The sequence below is a fragment of the Galeopterus variegatus genome, unplaced genomic scaffold (assembly GCF_000696425.1).
Source record: "Galeopterus variegatus unplaced genomic scaffold, G_variegatus-3.0.2 Scaffold1555, whole genome shotgun sequence".
In the NCBI taxonomy this organism is placed as follows: Eukaryota; Metazoa; Chordata; class Mammalia; order Dermoptera; family Cynocephalidae; genus Galeopterus; species Galeopterus variegatus.
Window position 1 is genome coordinate 376736 of NW_007727666.1, and position 20273 is coordinate 397008.

Below are 20273 nucleotides of genomic sequence, written 5' to 3' on the forward strand. Positions count from 1 at the left end.
ATCTGTCTCCTAATCAAGGCTAAGTGTTTGATCCAGAATAGGTGCCAGGGCAGCTATTCTCTTGGAGAGACTAGCAACCAGAAGAGAAGCAGCACCCCAGTGGTGCTGATGTTGGGGCAATCAGCTTACCAGGAGGAGACAGTGTATGTGGCTGAGCTGTTGTCAGTGTCGAGGATATTCTGGTCTGGACCCTTCCAGGTGATGATGGGCTTTGGCCGCCCACAGGCTTTGCACTGCAGTATCACTGTGTCCCCAAGCAAGCAGGTCACATCCACTAAGGGCACAAGGAATTCTGGGGCCACTGTGATCAAACCGACATGCATTCACGTCATTCAGAACAAACTTGGAATAAAACAGCCATTTTTTTAAACACAACACTCTCATTTCCCACCCACATTGTGTAAAGATTCAAATAATCCTCAGCACAACACTGTTGTGTCATCTGTGTCCCTTTAAAAGTATTTAAAAGTAATAAATGTTTATTGTAGAAAAACTATGAAATAGTAAACAAGAAGAAGCAAAAGCTCCGTGGTGTCATGATCCAGAGACAACTACTGTGAACATTCTGGTATGTTTCCTTTCAGACTTTATATAAACACACATCTTCTGACCAAAATTGAATCCCATTATACTTGTATACATTGCAAGCTGTAGTCTTTTCACCTGACAGTTTATCGTACAAACATCTTTCCTTATCCATAAGTAGAGAACTATATCACTATTGTCTAAAGGCTGTATCTTAATGCTAGATTTACCATAATTTATTTAGCCAATCCCCACATTCCCAATTCTGTCGCTTTTTAACTCACCTTCTTGGATGAAATTTGGATTTAAGATCTGAAAAACACAAAGAAACAGAAAATTGTTTGAATTCTAAACTACTAAAACAGAACAAGAGACTTTTACCCTGTTGAGTAAAAAGAAAGCACAATTTAGGGAGATGAGGCCTGGAGCCCAACCTCTCTTTGTTGGGATATATCACTGCACAGTAATAAAATGCTCAACAACAAAGGGCACTTGGTTTACTTTCCTGTCTAATCTAGTTGTTTACTTTCTCTCCTGGTGGTGTATGGCCCCTGTAGCTGGTCTTTCTGTCCTCTCTCTCCTTGGCTGCTCTCTTTCCCTTCCCATGTATAAAACCCCACTCTCCTCCCATTCAGTACTTCCTAAACAATGCTATGACACTAATTCTTCCTACTGTCGTAAATTTTCAAAAACAGAGGACCTGAGACTTATCAAACTGGAGGGTCACTGAAATGAACTAACCCAGTCGTTTCCTTCCAGATGTTCTCCCTCTACTTCCTCCACCCCAAGCAGGGGAAGCTTCTCTTCAAGTGGCTAAATGCAGAGCTTCCCCAGTTGAAGGGGAACAAGAGAAGTCCATAAATTTTCAAAAACAGAGGACCTGAGACTTATCAAACTGGAGGGTCACTGAAATGAACTAACCCAGTGGTTTCCTTCCAGATGTTCTCCCTCTACTTCCTCCACCCCAAGCAGGGAAAGCTTCTCTTCAAGTGGCTAAATGCAGAGCTTCCCCAGTTGAAGGGGAACAAGAGAAGTCCAGTATGTCCATCCTGTCCCCAGCATGACCTCCTGTAGCCTGGGCCTTCATAGGACAACTTGGAAACTGCTGACCTAACCGTTCTAGCCCTTTTTGCTGCATGGGTAAAAAATGAGGACTTAGGCTGACTAAGTGACTTGTCCCAGTCACATCCTGGATCTTTTGCAGAAGGGAAAATGTCCTAGCCAACTGGCCATTCTGGAAAGTTACCCCTTCTTGAGAGGGCGGTCACTTTGTGTTACCTCTGATCACTCAAGTCCAGGTCATAAGACCTCGCGTGGTGAAAACAGCATGGGCTTTGGAGTCAGAGAGGCTGAGGTCACCTGTTTTATTTAATGTGATTTTATGCTAATTACTTCAAATTGATTAGCATCAATTGCCTCCATTATAAAGTGGGGATAAATAATACCTAGTGCAAAGTGCTATCACCAAGATTAAATGAAATCAAGTTATGTCAAGTGCATAGCACAATGCTTGACAAATAAGTACTCAGTACCTATTTAAATAACGATCAGCTAATTCTAATCATCTTCCTTCTGCTGAGCAGCCTATTATTAAAGAGATTTATCTCAGTTTATTTTGCAGAGTTCTTCTTTCCCTCATAATGAAGCCAGAAAACTCATGTGCCTTATGAAATAGCCCACCTGGGGCCTTCACATTTATCTCCCTGTTACCTATGTCTTATATGAACATGCATGGCTTCTGTGTGTTTTCCCTTGCAGAGGGATCCACATGAGCCCTTTGGAACAAAGATGCTATTTCCTTCTTTGGGTTCCTCTTTGCAAACCAACTGCCTGTTTACACCACCCGTGTTTTTCACAAAGTGGGCTGCAGAAAACCATTGCAGTGCCAAGTTCTGGGCTGAGTGTCCCGATTCTGGCCACTGAAGTGCCCTCTGCTAGTCTCAAAAGGCCACTCACACCACTGCTCAGCTTTCCTTTAAATCAGTGGTTCTTAATAACCCAGACACAAAAGGGACAATTCCCGGGCCTCATGCCTAGAGATTCTGGTGTGAAGTGGGGTCTGGGCATCAGAATTTTTGAAATCCCTCTGAGGTGAATTACCTGTAACCTGGTTTGAGGAACGCTGCGAAAGTTCCCCTCTATCCAAGGGTACTGAGCTCAGAAAAACAAACTTCTTGTCTCTGGGGCTTTTCTGGGGTGGGATGGGGGATGCATGCGGGCATTTGGTAAAAGCTACTGCTTTTCTCACACCTAAGAGACTGCTTTATGTGAAAAGGTTCTGGGCCATGGTAGGGGAGGGTTAGTAGACAGTGAGCAGTTAGTAGACACGGTAAGCAGAACTGCATCACCTGTAGGGGGTGCTGGGGAAGCCATACATTTATCATGCAGGCCCAGGTAAGGCAGGGAGAATGACATCCAAATCAGTCACTTGACAGTAAAAAGAAAATGAGGCTGAGAATGTTTTCTAAACAGTAACAGTGGTTATCTCAGGGTGGTGGGATTAAGGATGGGTTTCCAAATATTCTGCAGTCAGCACATTTCACTTTTGTAGCCCAAGGTCTGCTGCTTAATGGGCATTTAATACATGTTGGTGAATACATATTTGACCTTTGACCTCATTTCAGTTCTCCCAAGAATTTAGGACTAGTTCGTCTCAAACTAGGATCAAAAGGTCTATGAAATAATTAGTTCTTGGTATATGACTAATAATACTTGACTACAACCTGTTTGCAAACACAGAATGCAAACTTTTTGAAAAATGATTAAAAACAATATAATCCATAGCCTTGGAGAGGGGAGGTTCTCAGCAGCAGGCTGGACAGAAGAGAGTGCAAACCGTGGCAGCAGATGGAGCACACAGTGTCCAGACCCTAGGCCAGACATACTCTTTTGCCTTGGACAACCCTTTTAAGCAACTGCCTTAATTTTATCTGTGAATTAGAGATAATAATGCCCACCTGGAAGGGTTATCTGATGTAAGAACTCAATTTATTTGATGAAGAGTTACTGAGCTGACCCTTGGTCAGGTGGTGGTGACTAGGCCAGGAGGGAGGCAGACATGCTCACCAGCCTCAGTGGGCCAACAACCTAGTGGGGAAGATGGAATGAAATGACATTTGCATTTGATGCAGTGTCTGAGAGATGTTAATGACCAGCCTTCAACAAACATGGAGCACTCCCCTCTCCCCACCACCCCACCCCCACTCAATCAGAAGGACCCTAGGATAGAGACAATTTGGAAATGCTGCCAGCTTTGTTCGTGGCCTGTATTTTCCATCATGATGGGAATCCACAAGGGAGCAAGACACTTGGTCCAAGCCAGGAGTCTCACAGAGGAGACAAATGACAAATGGAAGACACAGAAGCAGCAGGTTCAGATGTTATATAATTTTAAGTGGGGCTTCCTAAACCTGCACAGTGGCAGTATTTTTGTAAGAGCTGAAAGGACATCTTGCCATATTTCCTCTTTCTCATCACATAACCCCAACTGTGTTAAGTATATTATTAAACACACACCCTATTTAAAAAGCAAATATTCCTAATTTGGGTGTAGACTAGCAGAAACATTGGCAAGAAATGTTGCCAATAAGGATTAATTGCGGGTACTCCCTCTGGAAGGGACTTGTGGAAGTCACCAGTCTTGGTTCCTCTGCCTGTTGGCTGGCCCAGGTGAGGAGAGCCCAGTTAGGCACAAGGTGTTGCTGATAATGGTAATAACATCACCGATTTGTGTACCATTATACATCTGGCATACACTATTCACAAACTCCTTCATTTGCTCCTCCAAAACCCTGGAGGACGTCCAGAGCAAGTGTTATTGATCCCCATCTCCTAGATGAGACAGGGAAGTGAAGTGCGAGATCGTAGAGCGACTGAGGACCGCATCCGAGAGCACGTGAGTTTTTGCCCAGTGCTCTTTCCATCTAGCATTCGGCGCAGTGGGAGAGGTTTGGGAAGAGCATTGTGAAACCTTGTCATCGATGTCAAAGGCCTACCGGCTTAGCTTTGTGCCGCACCTTTCTTCCCATCCCACTTCTACTCAATCCTCCTCTTTAAGTTCCTCCAGCAAGGACAAGAGCCTGGGCAAGATCCACGCTAATGTTTTTTCTAACTTTGACTCTGGGTCATGCCCATAGAAGATTCCTCCCTCATTTTCCCTCTGTTTTGAAGCAAATCAGAGTGTGAACTGGAAGACAGTCTTGACTCCCTTCTCACACAGTAGCCTAATCACCTCTGGATTTGTCTGTGGCTCCCTATGGACTACAAGGCCCAGGAGCACAAGGACCATGTTGTTTTGTTCACTACTATTACCTCTGAGCCTAGCACAATGCTAAGGCTCCATTGTCAAATCAATGAAAACTTACAGTGGTGGGACCCTAACTTGGGGGAGGGGAGCTGAGAAAATATCTCGCCATGAACTTGGAGTGTCCTCTCATTTCCATTAATTGGGAGTGTGATTTGCTCAGGAACCTCATCAGTCAATGTCTGAGATTTAGTCAATAGTGATCTTCCTCCCTGGCACTCTTCTAGGGGCCGGTATCTCTAGCTCTGATCATGACCTGCCATGTATCATAACGTCTTACCCACATTGTATTTGCCCTACCAGGCTTGTGAGCCTTTTGAAGATAGTTACCCTTTCTCATGTTTTATGTACTTTCAGTCATGGCGTTTAACATAGCATCTAGAACACAGCAGAAGATCAAATATTTGTTGAGTCAAATTAACTGAGGCCCCTCAATCAGTAGACTAGGATTTAGGTCTCCTGACCACCTTGTCTAGTGATCATTGTTAGTGTGTGCACTAACACACTGAGGTGTGGGCCTGGGACCTGAGGGGTTAATCATAAGCTGCATGTTTCTTGAAACCTAATGTTTTCCTTCTTTAGAAACAGATGGGCAGGAGGAGAGAACTGGAATCTGAAATAGAAGTGGTAGCGGAGGAAAAGATGACACTGTTCACATTAAACACCCATGTTCTCTCTCTGGAGGATGCCAGGCAAAGCCCAAGAGGACAAGGCTGGGAAAGACAGTGTGGGGAAGAGCTACTTAGGAATCTGGCTTTATTTGAACAGCAGAGGGCGGCAGGTGGCAGTGCTTCCTCCCAGACACAAGAACCAGCACAATGTGGTCCATCAGCAACTTAAGTTTCTTCTTTCTGGAGAGAAATCCAATTGTTTTCTTGATTTTTCTTCAAAATGGAAGGTCAGTGAGGTGAGAGGAAAGAGTTACAGGTAAAACCAACCAGCACTGAATAACATATGCTGAGCTTTGAGGAAATCTTGAGTCCATTTTTCTTGCCAAGACTGACTGTGACTTAACAGGATGAAATTTGGTCTCAAAAACCAGGTGTTCACTGAATCCAGCAGAAAAATCCCCCTACCTAATTTTTTTACAAACCCTTCATCACCAGTCAAGACTGACTGTGACTTAACAGGATGAAATTTGGTCTCAAAAACCAGGTGTCCACTGAATCCAGCAGAAAAATCCCCCTACCTAATTTTTTTACAAACCCTTCATCACCAGTCACAAAACATAGTTCAAAACTGCATACCTGAGAATTCTGAAGGAATAAAAATGGTCAAAAGAAACTCAAATCAATTGTCCTAAACTCAGAGCTACCTTGAATGAACCAAAATTTCTATACCCCGCCTCTTCTTTCTGTTTCCTTTATGCTTGTTTCATGTGAATCAGAGCAGGAAGGAAAGGTATTATAGATGATGAAAATTGGCAATAAAATGAACAGACATAAGAAAAATAATTTCTAAAAATTTAGGTATGATTTCTGGTTTGGAGGTATAGCCCTTCATGTTTTCAGTCTGGCCAAACCAGGCATGATTTTTAAAATTTTTAAAAAATATTCCTACCTTTGCTCACTTCTAAATGAACATAAAACAAGCTTCAATAAAAAATGTCAATGCAACATAATCTCAGACAGCAGTAGAATTGTCTCTTCGAACTGGTTCCTTACTCACCCAGTATTTTCATTATCATTCAGAAAATATTCCTACCTTTGCTCACTTCTAAATGAACATAAAACAAGCTTCAATAAAAAATGTCAATGCAACATAATCTCAGCAGTAGAATTGTCTCTTCGAACTGGTTCCTTACTCACCCAGTATTTTCATTATCATTCAGTTCTAAGTATTTTTTCTTCAACTATGATTTTTTCTTTGACCCAGTTATAATGAAAATGTTTTTTCCAAATATGAGATTTTAAAAATTATCTTTTTTACTGATTTCTAACTTAACTGCATTGTGGCTGGAGAACTTGGTCTACATATTGATTCCTTGGTTTTTGTTGAGATTGGCTTCATGATTAGTACATGATCAATTTTTGTAAAAAGCTCCATGTGTTTTTGAGAAGAATGTATAACCATTAATTATTGGGTACAGGTCTCTATATATGTCCATGTGTCAAGCACATTAATTGTTTTATGCATATTTATAGTCCAAATCCCTCTCCCCTAACCCTTGGTATTTTGGTAAAAAACATTTAGTGTGTCCTCGAAAATAAAAAGGATGAAAATATGACTTTTAACAGAATCATGAAAAAAATCTGTCACCTGTCTCACAGTGCAGTTGATGGGAAAGGAACAAAAAGGAGGTTCATCACTGTGCAAGCGTTGGTCTCCAGGTGTTCCTGGAAGCCTACAAGTCAGTTAGGAAGGGCCTGGGTTAGGGGCGGAGGACGGGGCAGTGGTGGTGTTACAAATGCTTTTTTATAAATCACATTTCCAACCTGGCAGCCAAGATCTTGACTTTGGATAAAGTTTTTATGGCTGAGTGTTTTGGAGTCTCATCCCTTAAACATTTGGCCCTGATTATACTCAACCCTCCAAACTTCTTTCACTGGGTGACACAACCTCCCAGTCTTTGGAGCCACAACAGGTTGAAATTTGCTCTGAGGGCGTGTGGGAGTGGAAGGTTGATTTACGCTCCTTTGGAGTCCACAAGTGACACCCGTTCCCTGGCCTCCTGTCTGTACTCAGCTGCTTTCATTTCTACTTCTTCCCTGCTCCTCCTCAGCCTTTCACTAGCTCTTTTTCCTGTCTGCCCCTCAGGTATTTTTCAATTTCCAACAGGTCTGCCTGCCTCACCATTGTTTACAAAGGTGCCAGTTATCTTCCTAAAGCACAGAATGAATCCTATGACTGTGCTTAAAAACCTCCTCCTGCTCCTAGCTGTCCACAGATCAAGTCCTGGCTTCCTAGCAAGTTGCTCCAGGACTTTGCAGTCTGGTCTCAACCCATCTACCAGGCTTTATCTCCTACAGCTCTTCCCACATACCTATGCCCCAGGTATGCAGAACACACACCTTCTTAAAATGTGCTAAGAGCCTTCACACCTCAGGGCCTTTGTTCATGCTCTTTACTCACTCTTTACCCTTCTCTAAGGTGGTTTATATCAGTCCATCGACCCATATACTGCCATCATGTGAAGTCAATGACCACACTCATAAGACTTGCTGGGGGACAGGCTGCCTAGGAATACACAGGCTTGGGGAAGTTACTCAACCTCTCTGTGCTTGTTTTCTCATCTGTAAAATAGGAATAATGAGAAGAGTACTTATGTCATGATGCTGTCGGGAGGGAAGGACTCAGCACAGAGCCTGTTACCTAGGAAAGACTACTAAGTACTAGCTACTATTATTGTGAGCCCAATATTGTGAGCCCTGAGTGGGTGCATAAATATCCACTGAATGAATGAATGGATGGCTCCAGGCAGAATTAACCAGTCTCTCTCCATGACTATTAGAGCAACTTTTTTTTGGCGGTTGCTATGGGGATCTAAACCCATGACCTTGGTGTTATAAGGCTGTGCTCTAATCAACTAAGCTAACTGGCCAGCTCTAGAGCAAGTTTTAAAGTCTGCTATGTAACACAGACATTTAATCAAGCCTGCCTCCCTCCACTGTATGTTTCTTAAGCAAGGACCTAATCTTATGTGATTCCTTGGCCCTTCATAGTACTCACTGTAATGCCTTCTGTTAATCAAATTGTGTTAAATGGAAATAACTAACTCACATTGAATGAGCCTACAGGTGAACCTTGACAGCATGGGATTGACCTTTGCTCTTCCAGTAGCAGGTTCTTAGAGCAATTTCTCTTGGGTCCATGGCACCTCCTAATCTCATTAGTGTACAAGAAAAATGAAATGGGCTAGGCCTGCAGACTAGGGTGAAGGTGCCTCAGGACACGCATGACTGAGGGTGTGCCGAGTGACTGAGTTGGCCTGGGAAACCAGTTCAGACATTTTCAACTCATGTAATTGGACTTCCTTTCTTGGCTGCTACGGCTGGGTTCCTGAGTCATTGGGAAAGGGTGTGGGTGAGGCCAAGCAATTACTCCAACAGTCAAGGGATTTAAAAAGTTGTTGAGGAAGAAATTCTCCTCCTATAAATCAGATGTGCAATAAGAGAGGGCCTGAGCCTTAGTGAGCAGAGCTCCTCCACATGCCAAGTTCGGCCTCTCGAAGCACTACAATCAAGACCTACTTATACTGGCTGTCTGACCTGACCTCCCTGAACCTGTTTCCCCCTGGAGCATGAGAAACTCCACCCTACTTACTTCACAGGGTGGTTGTAAAGAACAAAAAGCATAATAGATGTGAGTATGCATTGGAAGATCTTAAAATTCTCTCAGGAGAGAGAACACCAGCTCCAGCAAGCTGAGCTCCCTTCTCTTAGTGGTGGAATATAGATGAGTCTGCATGAGAGTCAGAACAAAGCTAGGCAGGAAGCGTCTCCAAGTCAAACCCATCAGATAGATTACAAAGAAAATATTTTGTAAAAATGAAACAAGAGGAATGCAGCACTTCACTTTCTTTTCTTCCAAAGAGGTCTTTTCATAAAAAAAATTCTTTCTATAAAATGCAGAAACAGGCGTCGGTGGAAACAAACTGACGATACCAGGAGGTCGATCATCTGACAAGGAGCGTAAACGTTTTCTTCAATCTCTCTGGCCAGGTTATTCTGAAGCTCTGAATCTGGGACATGGAGGCCAGAGCAGCTGAGGTGGGAGCAGCAGGCTGGCTCTTTGAAGATGTGAGAACTGCGGCCAGAAAATTGTGAGTTTGGGGAAAGAAAGAAGTGTCAGCTCTTGCCACTCAAACCCTTCTCAGAGCTGGAATGGACACTCCAATTGGGTCTTGGGAAGACATCTGCTCAGGCATTCCTGCCACACCCCCCTGAAAGCAAGCTTCAGGGCAAGGTACAGAATCTTCAACTTCCTTTTCTGCCAGGTCTCATTGTTTTCAGTCAGAAATGCTTGTGAGCAAAGTCCTTTGATGCCATAGCTTAGATCTGCATGGTGCTCAAAGGGTTACACATTGCCATATAACCCCCTGTGCACTTGGAGCTGTGCAGCCTTGCACTGAGGAAACCTGAGGCTCAGAGAGGCTAACTGGTGAATGTCACACAGCTGACAGCATCTGGACCAGACTCCAGGTTTTCTGACTCCTGTTCCAGTATTCTTTCCATCGGATACTACAGGCTTTGTGTGATTTTTGTTTAAATTATACTTCAGTCTTGGAAAGCCAGGATGGGCAGGATTTATATTCCTCTTTGTTGAGCTGGAAAATTGAATAACACATTCACACAGAAAAACTGGCACTAGAAGATAGGTCTTCTTGTCTGCTGGGATCTGTGTTTTAGATTAAAACCAACTTGGACACGGGGTGCTCCAAGCAGCCACAGGATGGTGTAGGTGGGGGAACAATGACCAGGGAAAACCAGAAACTGCCTCAGGGTACCGCCTAGTTTTCAAACAGAAAAGCACAACTTCCTGTGCCTCAGTTTCCTCTTTCAATAGTGAAGGGGCTGGGGGAAGGGAGGAGAAGAGGGAGTTATTGTTTAGTAGGTACAGAGTTCCTGTTTGGAATGACGAAAACATTCTGGAAATGGACAGTGATGACAGTTGCACAACACTGCGAAGGTACTTAATGCTGCTGAATCACACGCTTAAAAATGGTTAAAATGGTAAATTTTATGTTATGTATACTTTACTACAATACCAAATTAAAAAATAAATGAAGGGATGGGGCTAACTAAAGATTTCCAACATTCTATTGACTCTGAAAGTCTATGATTCTTACCCCGATTGGAAATTTCCTCCAAAATTAGCTTCAACTTTCCAGGTGCTGTTTCTCTTTCACCTTCCGGAACCCTCTTCCACAAGATGCCAACCCTGTTCTTAACTCCCTGAGCTGGGTACGACCAAGGGCAACGTTTATACTTAGTCTGTGCTGTGGATGAGGCCAGCAGTGTGTTGACGGCTGGAGCGGAGATCTAGTCTTTCTGGAGTCATGATAACCTCTTACTCTGATGGACTGACCTTCTCTGCTGAAAGTGGTATTGGGCTTTTAAAAGATTAAAATGCATGTAATTAATTGGGCTTGATATAAATGCTGGGCTGAGAATCCTTATCCTTGGAGACAAAGGCCCCAGTCTGGGAGGCTGGTTTAGGCCTTTCGACTCCCTTGTGTGAACTAGGCAGGTGGCAATACTGGGGCTGGGGGGCAGGTGCAGAAATGCAAGCACTGACACAGTCCTTAGATGACATCTCAGAGGTGGTATGGATATGGGGACCTGCCCAGCCTGGGTCCTGAGGGAAATCCAGTAGAGCCCAGGAAGTATCCATGCTTCTTAGAGATGGGCATTGGCTAAAAGAGGGCAGATGCTGACCCCGGACACTAAAGACCTGGCTCCAGCCTGAGTGCCAGCACATACCCTGGGTGGGGCATGGGTGGGACTGAGGAAGCCAGCAGGTGGGCATGTGGTTCCCAGCCTACCACCATGGTAAAAGGCAATCAGCAGTCTAAGCTGTCCTGGAAAAAATGAGTTAATATTAACTTGTTCCCAAGGCACCCTAGTGTTTGATTTTCCGCTTGCTTTGGCTCTTTTTCCATGTGGAAAATATTTCTCTTACATATAATGACCCCTTTCATTCCCACTCCCAAAGTTTATGAGTGCAGAGTAAAGAAGTAAGCTGGACCCCGGACAGACACTTGTCCGTCTTAGAACAGTTCTCCATGGGGTTTGGTTGCAGATCGGCAGGAGGCTAGGCCACAAGGGGACTGCATAGACTAAGAGCCAATCTTGCAGTAGCTAGGGGTGTGGCTGGTGGTAGCAGGAGTGGGGAGTGGGGGCTGTACTTGAGAATATTCACAAGCTGGGGAAGGAAGAGGATGTAAACATTAGAGCAGAGTGACCTCCCTTTACCTAATTGAGTGTTTTTGGAAAGCTTTGTAAATCAGATTCCTAGGATTCAAGGTGCTTTGTTTCCCTCTAAATCAGCATTCAAGGATGTACCTGTAACTCTCCCCCAAATAGTGGCACATATGCCAGCCCTGAGGGTAGCAAGCAGCGTGTAAATAAAAACCCCAGGAACGTGCCCTTAAAGGAATCCTTCAGTCCACCAGTTGAGAAAGAGGAGAGAATATTTTGGTACCACCACCCCATGGAGGCAGGAGATGACAGCTAGGACTGGAATGGACATGCCGGCCTCAGGTCAAGGGTGATCAGCAGGGCAGGGCTTAACATCTGGAGACCTTGCACAGAGCAGACACACAGGCCATGGTGCCAGACGTCAGCTGGGTTCCAGGTTCCAGGAACAGAGGCTCCCTCACAGGCCAGGGGAGTTGCAGCTCAGCTCACTAAGAGCCCAGGACACACTCCCAAAGAGGCAACACCTACTGCAGCTTCAAGTTCAGAAGACAAGGGTACGTTTGGGGGCCACGCTGGATCTGGGAACAATGCCCCAAAGGATCAATTTATCAGCGGGAGGCCTTCAAGAGGTGGCCGGCCACCTGTGTTTCAAGTTGGGTCTTTAAGCTCTAGCTCTCTTCAGTGTGCACTCCCGGCCGGTTTCTTCCTGTGCAATGTACGTGGCAGTAAAGTTCTACTTATATATCCCTTGAGAAAATCCTCAACTCATGTTGAACAGGTTGACTTCCTGTATCATATTTGTTATTTGTGTCTGGAAATACTAAACGAGCAGTGCCTCTGTACATGGACTCAGAGTTCATTCAAGCTAGCAACACATTCATAAGAGCTCACTGAAGCTTAGAATTGGCCACATGGAATATACAAGGGCTGCATACACCCTTACTACAGAACCTTGGATTAACCAGAATATTTGCTACTTCCAACTACATACCCACTTCAGGGTTCCAGTTAATTGAAATTTCTGCCTAAAGGAGACCTTGTGCCTCAACTACTGTACTTGAAAACTTTTTGGACATACATCAACACAATTTTTGGCTTTCCTCTGTTCAGCAAGAACATTCTAATGTCTTTGCTTACATACCCCACCGCATCTCCTGGGGACCCATCTCACTTAGCCCACGGACTACAAGCCTTGGATGAATAAGAACCTTAACAATGTGCTCACAAGGCAGGGCTAAGATGTGTGTGGTGTGTATGGGCATGCATGCGTGCTTTTTCTTATCTAAACGCAGAATGGAGCATCTGATTACATCAGTTAAATTTCTCAGTGTGTGTTGCTTGGCTGGTCACTGGTCCTATATCCCTTTATGCCCACCTCTTACTTTAGAGAGTGGGAAAGTCATTCTTCTCCCCCATGTCCATGAGAGCTGGACAAGGTCCCAAATTGTCTTCTGGAACACAGAAACATGGTTTTCCCCCTACCTCTGTCTGGCCTTCCTCTACTTGCAGCTGACATCTTCAGTACATGCCAGCAACACTTAGGCCTGGAGATACAAGTGCCAACAGGCATCTACAAGCTGACAGGTGTGGGCTCCACGGGAGCAGGTGCCTATCCTATGAAATGCAAGGAAAGCAGAGCCAGAAATTTTCTCTGGCTTCCTCATTTTCTAAGATACATTTATGCTACAAATGCCATATCCACTTCCTCCCACAGTGGAGTACTGTATTGACCCACACCTGCCAGATTTAGCTCTGTGGCAGACCCACCTCCACAGGGGACTATTTTATCCTGGCAGAACTCCTGTTTTCAACCACTTGCCTCTGGCCCAATTCAACTCAGCTGGCTCCTTCCACAGCTGACTTGTTAGGCCTCATAGTCTCTCTCGGGTTTTGTGGTAGTTGTCATAATATGGTGGAGAACTGCTTTGGGATTAGGTCAAATTAGAATAAGAATAATAAAAGTCCATCTAGTTAAGTGAAAAGTTTAGGGCTTATACAAATAAAAATGTTTTTTGTTTTTTTTTAAATAGTCTCTATTTTGCACTTAGAGGAAATTTCTAAATATTTATCTGTTACTGGGACAGAGGCACAGATTTGGAAAAAAATATTACAATTTATTCTGAAAGATGGAGTGGCAAGGAAAGCCAGCTCTGTGTTTGCTCCAATTCTCAAGGGTTTTTAAATTTATGATGGTTGTTGCTCGGTGGCAAACCATGTAGGAGTCATGTTTCTAGAACCCAGTAGACAAGAAGGAGCTGGAAGTGGATTGGATGTTCTTATTGGTAGAGATGCTGGTTCCACTCCCACATGCCTGCAGACCTGGAGTGTGAGAAAGGTCTCCTGTGCACTGTTTCAGTCTCACCATCTCTAGAGAGGCCTCTGCCAAAGCTATGGGAGGAAGGCTGTCCCCAGGGCTTTTCCTGCACACGGTGGGAACAGCCACTGCCCATGAGCACTGGGGACTGGGCAAGGTGTGCTCTGGAGTTGCTCCAGTCCCATCTCACTAGGTGCCAGGTCACCCACAAAACCATACTTAATGCATGATTTTGTTGGAGCATTTAGGGAAGAATAGATCCCAGTAGAAGAAGAATATGAAGAGCATAAGGGGAGAAAGAAAAAGAGGAAAAAGGAAGGAAGGGAAGACAAAAGAGGGAGAAACCATGCACTAAACGGATTCTTGTCTTTTAGCTGGGAACCACCACTATTAATAGTGCTGTTTTCCATGAAAAAACGTGTTCCAAGTTTCAAATAATGAAGTTGGATTTTTTTTTTTTACATAAAACCAAATGGCTCCCAAAGAAGAAAACATTAAGCAAGCATTCAAGAGAACTACAAGTTTTTGTTTTTAAAAACATACCTACGTAGAATTTTCTACCAAAATTGAGCTGAATTAAGTTGTTTTGTTTGTTTTCCTTTAGTTGGGATGGGACAGCCAGGGATGCTCTAATATCCCAATTTATCCTTGAATGGCTGGTTGCTTTAGCGAGGTCACTGTTACAGAACACATTTAAAAAGGCAATCATTGTAGGAAACAGGACAACAATAGCTGCTTCTACCTCCATGCTAGTATTAGGGTCAAGATCATCACATTCTGACTCCTCGGAACTGTTCGTCTCCTTGATTGGCAGCATGAGGAAGGGGAAGAAAGAGAACACAGTTAGAACACGGTAGCTCTTGTGAGAGAGACAGGAGAACTTCAGGGAAGCACGGGCAATGGGAAATTGGGCAGAGAAAAAACCAGGTGCTTCTAGGCAGGGGTGCAAATCACCACGGGCAGCAGCATGCTGTGTTCAGGGAGAGTGGGCTGGGACGTGTACACTGCTTATCTCATGGGAAACAGCGACAAAGCAACCGAATGAAGCATGAGCGCTGCAGAATCAGACTGCTGTCTTCTGTGAGGCTGGACTTCCCAGATGAGGGTGAAGGAGGGAGGACAATTTCTTTTCCCCAAGAAGGACATTAGCAAGGGTTTCAGTTGTTCTTACTTTGCTCAGGAAGGAAACCAAAGTGCCAGGTAGATAATCATACATTATAACAAAATTAAATAATTAGTGCCTTATTTCCACTGTCCAGAGGCAGGTCTTTTTCAGAGAGCCCAACTTAAAGAAAGCAGATGATATTGTTTCAAGAAGGGAAAAAACAAGTGTCTGCCAAGCTTAGAATCAGTGAGTTCAAAGCAATAGATGGATTATTATAAAGATATAACTTGGGCTTCACCAATGTGCCTCCCTACCATGCCTGTGCATAGAGAGAGGCAAGTAACATGGCCTAAAGTTGATGTTGTCTGAACTCTGGGGAAAAGAAATGAAACTTTACCAAGGACACAGTGCCCTTAAGTTCCCCAGTCCTTCACAGGGCACCCCTAATCCCTTTAACCTGCATGTATTCTCAAAACCCAGGATACTAAATGGGCAGCTCTGAGAAATTTAATATGAATCAAGCATCTTGCATTTCTAAGAGGATACTGCAGATAATTTTGCTGTAAAATATCTGCACAGTATAAAGAGAAAGGTATAAAAGAAAAAAAAAAGAGGTACTTACTTGAATTGAAGTTGCCAGGAGAAATAAAAAATAAAAAATAAATTGATCTTGCATGCAAAATCCTGCTAAACTACTTCCCCTCTGGTCCCTGCACTGGGAAAAAAAAATCCCCATCCACCCACATTGCCTTGTGAGAATGCTGCAGGGTGGGAGTAGATGAGAGGTGGGGGACACAGCTCTGGAATACCTTACTCACTTTAACAGAGACTTTGTTGCCCAGAATATCCTTGGGTTTACGAGGCCCTGTGGCTTCATTTTTACCCGTGTTCTCCACTTCTGCCCGCTTTCTCATGCGTAGAGTATGCCATGAACATGACTTCCTGTTGTACCAAAAAATGCACCAATCAAAATGGCAGGTCAGGGCAGAGTGAGGTGTGGGCGGGCTCACTACCCTCGGGTAGTCAGCAGTGAGGTGGTCCAGTCAAGCCCTGGCTTCAGAGGCCCCAAACCTGCGCACCAGCTCCCGTGGTGGCTGGAGGCTGACCTCACCTCCAACTGGACGTGAGCGAGGACGAACTCTGACCCCTCCTGACAGATGTGCAAAGTTGATGTGCAGCATTTGAAGAAAATATGAGTGTGGAGGTTTATAAAATCATATTGATGATGCCTTACAGGACTGGGGAATTTCCCTGGTGAAGGGCATGGTGGACGGGGGAGAAACGGGGGTGAAGGGCACAATGTAAGGCAAAGGAAGTATATTCTGTAGTTCCTAAGCCTCTGGCACTTTCTCAGGAGCAGATATAAAGACTCTAAGGGATGATTTTGAGGTTCCCACCTCATTATCTGTGTTTGGGCACAGCCACTCCCAAACACTGTAGGACAGGATTTTCTGGGGCGTTTGACTCAACAAACACTCTTTACCTGGATATTTTAGCGCAAAGGGTTTCTCGGTCTATGTCTTCTACACCAGCCAGTGTTTGTGAATATAGTGCTCTGTCAGGCACTACGAAGGTGCTAGGGTTGGCCCTGTTGGAACAAGACCAATACGTGCTCCCCGGGGGGTGAGAGAGGCAATGGCTTCCATTCCATCCTGACTTCTTTATTCCCACAAGGGGTTTGGCAGCTACTTCTTCACAGACCCATAAAGAGAATCCCAGAGCAGAGCTCTTGAGTTCCGCATATATTGGGACTCAAAGACAAAGACACCAAAAGAAGTCACGAACAGCATCAGTGACCCTGAGCAGGCATCCTCAACTTCGGATGTGTCACAGGGTTTGGATGAAGTTCCAGTCATCGTCTGGAATAAGTGAGGCTGGAGACTGGCTTCCCTTCAGTGTCTGCTTGTCAAGTGTAGGCCTGTACAGACAAGGCTCCATGAAAAGGGCCTTTATTAGGGAAGAGAGGCATATGAGATTTAGGAAGGAGGAAGATGCTCCAAAATATATAGCATCTCCTCCACGACACTCCACACGTCAGGATTTTTAGGATATCCTAAGGAAGTTGTTCCCAAAATACTTATCACCTAACACACAGGCTCAACAATGAATCTTCAAGGTAGAAAAAAGCATTTGGAGTCATGTTCTTGAATCTTTTGGGAGAGTGGCCTCCTTCAAAAGGCCAGACCTTGTCTTGAACCTCCTGACTGGGCAGGCTCTCTAGGATGCCGTCACACCAGCACCTTGCTCCAACTGTTGCATCTAAAGGAGAGCTGTCATGGAAGTTAACCTTAGATGATACACCTTGTGATCTTCAGACTTTTATCTCATATCTTTACCCCCAGATACATGCCCTGGCTTCTTCTGAGAACATCTTGAGTCAAGGAGGTCACTGCTGAAAAAACTCCCAGGGCAGACAGCACAGAGGGTATGTGTGCGTGTGTGCAGATGTGTGTGCCTATGTTTATTACAACCCTCTGTACTATTCAGTATGCTTGATGAGAAAGTAGAAATGTTAAAAATAATGTTCAGAAGGAAGGCTCAGTAGTACAAGTGGCAGGACAGGCTCAATTTCATCTTCTTCCCAGAAGAACTCATTATCATGGTTTGGGGAGCTTCCATCTCTTGGCCACAAACCTGGGGACCGATGTGGACACAGAGTTCCAGTGACGTTTCTGCTGTAGGCACCACAACCAATTCTGACCCCTGTGGTCATAGAGGGCCAAGGGGAGGGTATGGTGAATGTCCTTCACTGATAAATACAGCCACTATTGGTCACTTGCTCTCCTCCACCCCCACCAACCCTTGTGCAAGAGCGGCTGACAAGGAACCACAATGACCACTTTGCATTTCAATCTGTTCTCTTTTGCCCAGCCTGTCACCCCTCCTCCCTTCTCTCCCAGGGAAGGTAAGAATAAGTGACCAACAGACCCAAATGTGGAGAGGAAGCAGTGCTTGGTGCCTGGATAATAAGAGTATGAATCATTACGAGTTAGCTCTGCAAGGCCCTTGATTAAGAACTTCAGTGCTTTGAGGGCCTTTATTCCCCAGGCTTCCTAAAAAGTACCAAAAACAAAGCACCAACCTCGAGAGAGGACCAAAGCACCGCAGTTCTGCTGGTGCTGCCGCTCAGATATCGTGGGAGCCCCTCATGCCCTCCCACGGACAGCCACGCGGCACAGAAAGCAGAAGGGGACGGAAGCCAGGCGCTGCCTGCTGCTCTAGTCAATAATGCACGGCAGGGCCTCAGGGGTGCCCAGTCGCGGGGAACCCACTGGACGGCGTCTAATCTGCATCATTCCTCACCCAGAGGTTAGAGGAAACGAATAGGGGCTACAGTGTAGAAGGGAAGGCTAGGGTCGGAGCTTTAGCAACAAAGGTATGTTTTGTGTAGGAAAAAGCTGCCAGTGCATTCAACCAACTCCTAAAATACAGAAAAGGAAGGCGGGGTGGGGGAAGAAGAATCGTTTGCACATTTAAAAGTCCAAGAATAGTGAAATGGGGGAAAAAGGGTCAACTAGTCTTTAGCTTCATTAAAACATGCTCATGGTGAAAATTTATTTTACATATTTAAAATGGTACATTTAAAATTATTAGTTACATTACAGGTACAATGATGAACATTGTGACTCTCCATTATATTGCACAACCTGACTTCATCCATATGGGTTTCTTTAAATAGTGCAAAATACTTTATACAGGAATGTGTTTGGAAGGGTCTTCGCAACCAAAATAAGGAAAAGAAATATCTTACAAATTACCATGAACATATATTAAAGTGACAGGGGAGGGCAGAAATTAAAAAAAAAAAAACAAAAACCAAAAAACTGTTACAATCTGTACAGACGAATTGCCACAGACAACCAAAAAGTTCCCTCTCTCCTTGGGAGAAGCAGCAGGCCTCTGACCTACACAGGTATGGCATTTGTGCTAAGGTAATTTTTTGGTGTCAATCAAAAAATATATATAAATCAGTAACTTAATACAATATAAATAGAAGTCCAGTCCAGTGAGTCCTGTGGTGGGTCAAATGTAGCAACGGAAGGCGTGCCTTTTGTCACCTAGGGTTTCAGTAGGGTTCTTTTCTTAACAAGTGGGGGAAATAAAAAGAGGGAAAAAATGAGCAAAAAATATAAATGAAAAGGAAAGAAAAACCACTGCAACCACCACCAACAAAAAAACCGGAACAATCCAGCCTGGGTGCCCCATGCTGCGTGTGGTTCCAGCACTTGAACATTGGTTCCAGTGGCACTGTCGAGAATAAGCAGCAATAATTCCCTACATGTGTTTGCATGTTTGTGTTCTTTTGTTTGCTTTTGAATTTTTTTAATCCACATACTCCTCTCCCGGGGAAGCCAACGAGGCACTTACTTGATGCTCCCGTCACTATTTTCTGCTGCTGCTGTGGCTTTGGTGAGGGGCGCCAGAATACTGCCCGGGACCCAGCCCTCAGCTGCGGGGGAATGGTCGCTGGCAGGCTGGAACACCAGGCACATGTTCTGCTGGTTGACGGCAAGGACCTGGACCACCTCACCTTGGCTCACACAGATTTCATTCTCCTTCAGTGCATAGTAATCTTTGATCACAGCCATGGAGGAGGTCCCATTGCAGCCTCCCAGGTCGTTCTGTTAGGGGACAAGGGTGAGGGGGACACAAACACAAGAAGGCTGATTCACAGGCTTGCTCTGCACCCTACTGCCTCGTTAAAGGGCAAATCTCTCACAAGCAGGGTAAATAGCAGGCAGAACACTTTCTTGAGTAATGGTATCATATTCATAAACATGCTCTGAAAGTCTTTTTTTATAGCAGTGTTTCATACAGTATTATAATCAAGGGTGAAGAGGTAGAGATACTGCTCCAGCCCAGGTAAAGGTATAAACACACCTTTGACCTGGAAGCCCTGTCCTAGCAGGCACCATCTTGCCAGCATCCTCTTACTAGTGGAAGGAAGAACCTGACACTGGCACAGGGATACATACATAAGCACCTGGACAGAATGAGGTCAGGGCAAAGGTCAGGTCAGGGGTCACAATCCTCCAATAGAAAGAACACAGATCCTTTGATATATTTTTTTCCTTTTGAAAAAGCGTTGGTCTTACTCAACATTTTGACTCTCCTTGAGAAAGGAGTAAGAATGACATCTCTGCCTAATTGAAAGGCAAGGCCATG

General features: G+C 44.5%; 1 protein-coding gene across 1 annotated transcript in view; it reads right to left on the reverse strand.

Moving 5' to 3' along the window:
• LOC103594438 (kalirin-like) overlaps positions 1–19729 on the reverse strand; it is a gene marked incomplete at its 5' end in the record, with an annotated part of 35603 nt that extends 15874 nt beyond the window's left edge. The window contains 5 exons of the mRNA XM_008577648.1: positions 130–301; positions 810–837; positions 14745–14804; positions 15926–16049; positions 19476–19729. Of these exons, the coding sequence (XP_008575870.1) occupies positions 130–301; positions 810–837; positions 14745–14804; positions 15926–16049; positions 19476–19729 (638 nt within the window). The remainder of the gene's footprint in view (positions 1–129; positions 302–809; positions 838–14744; positions 14805–15925; positions 16050–19475) is intronic.
• Between the last annotated feature and the right edge of the window lie 544 nt (positions 19730–20273).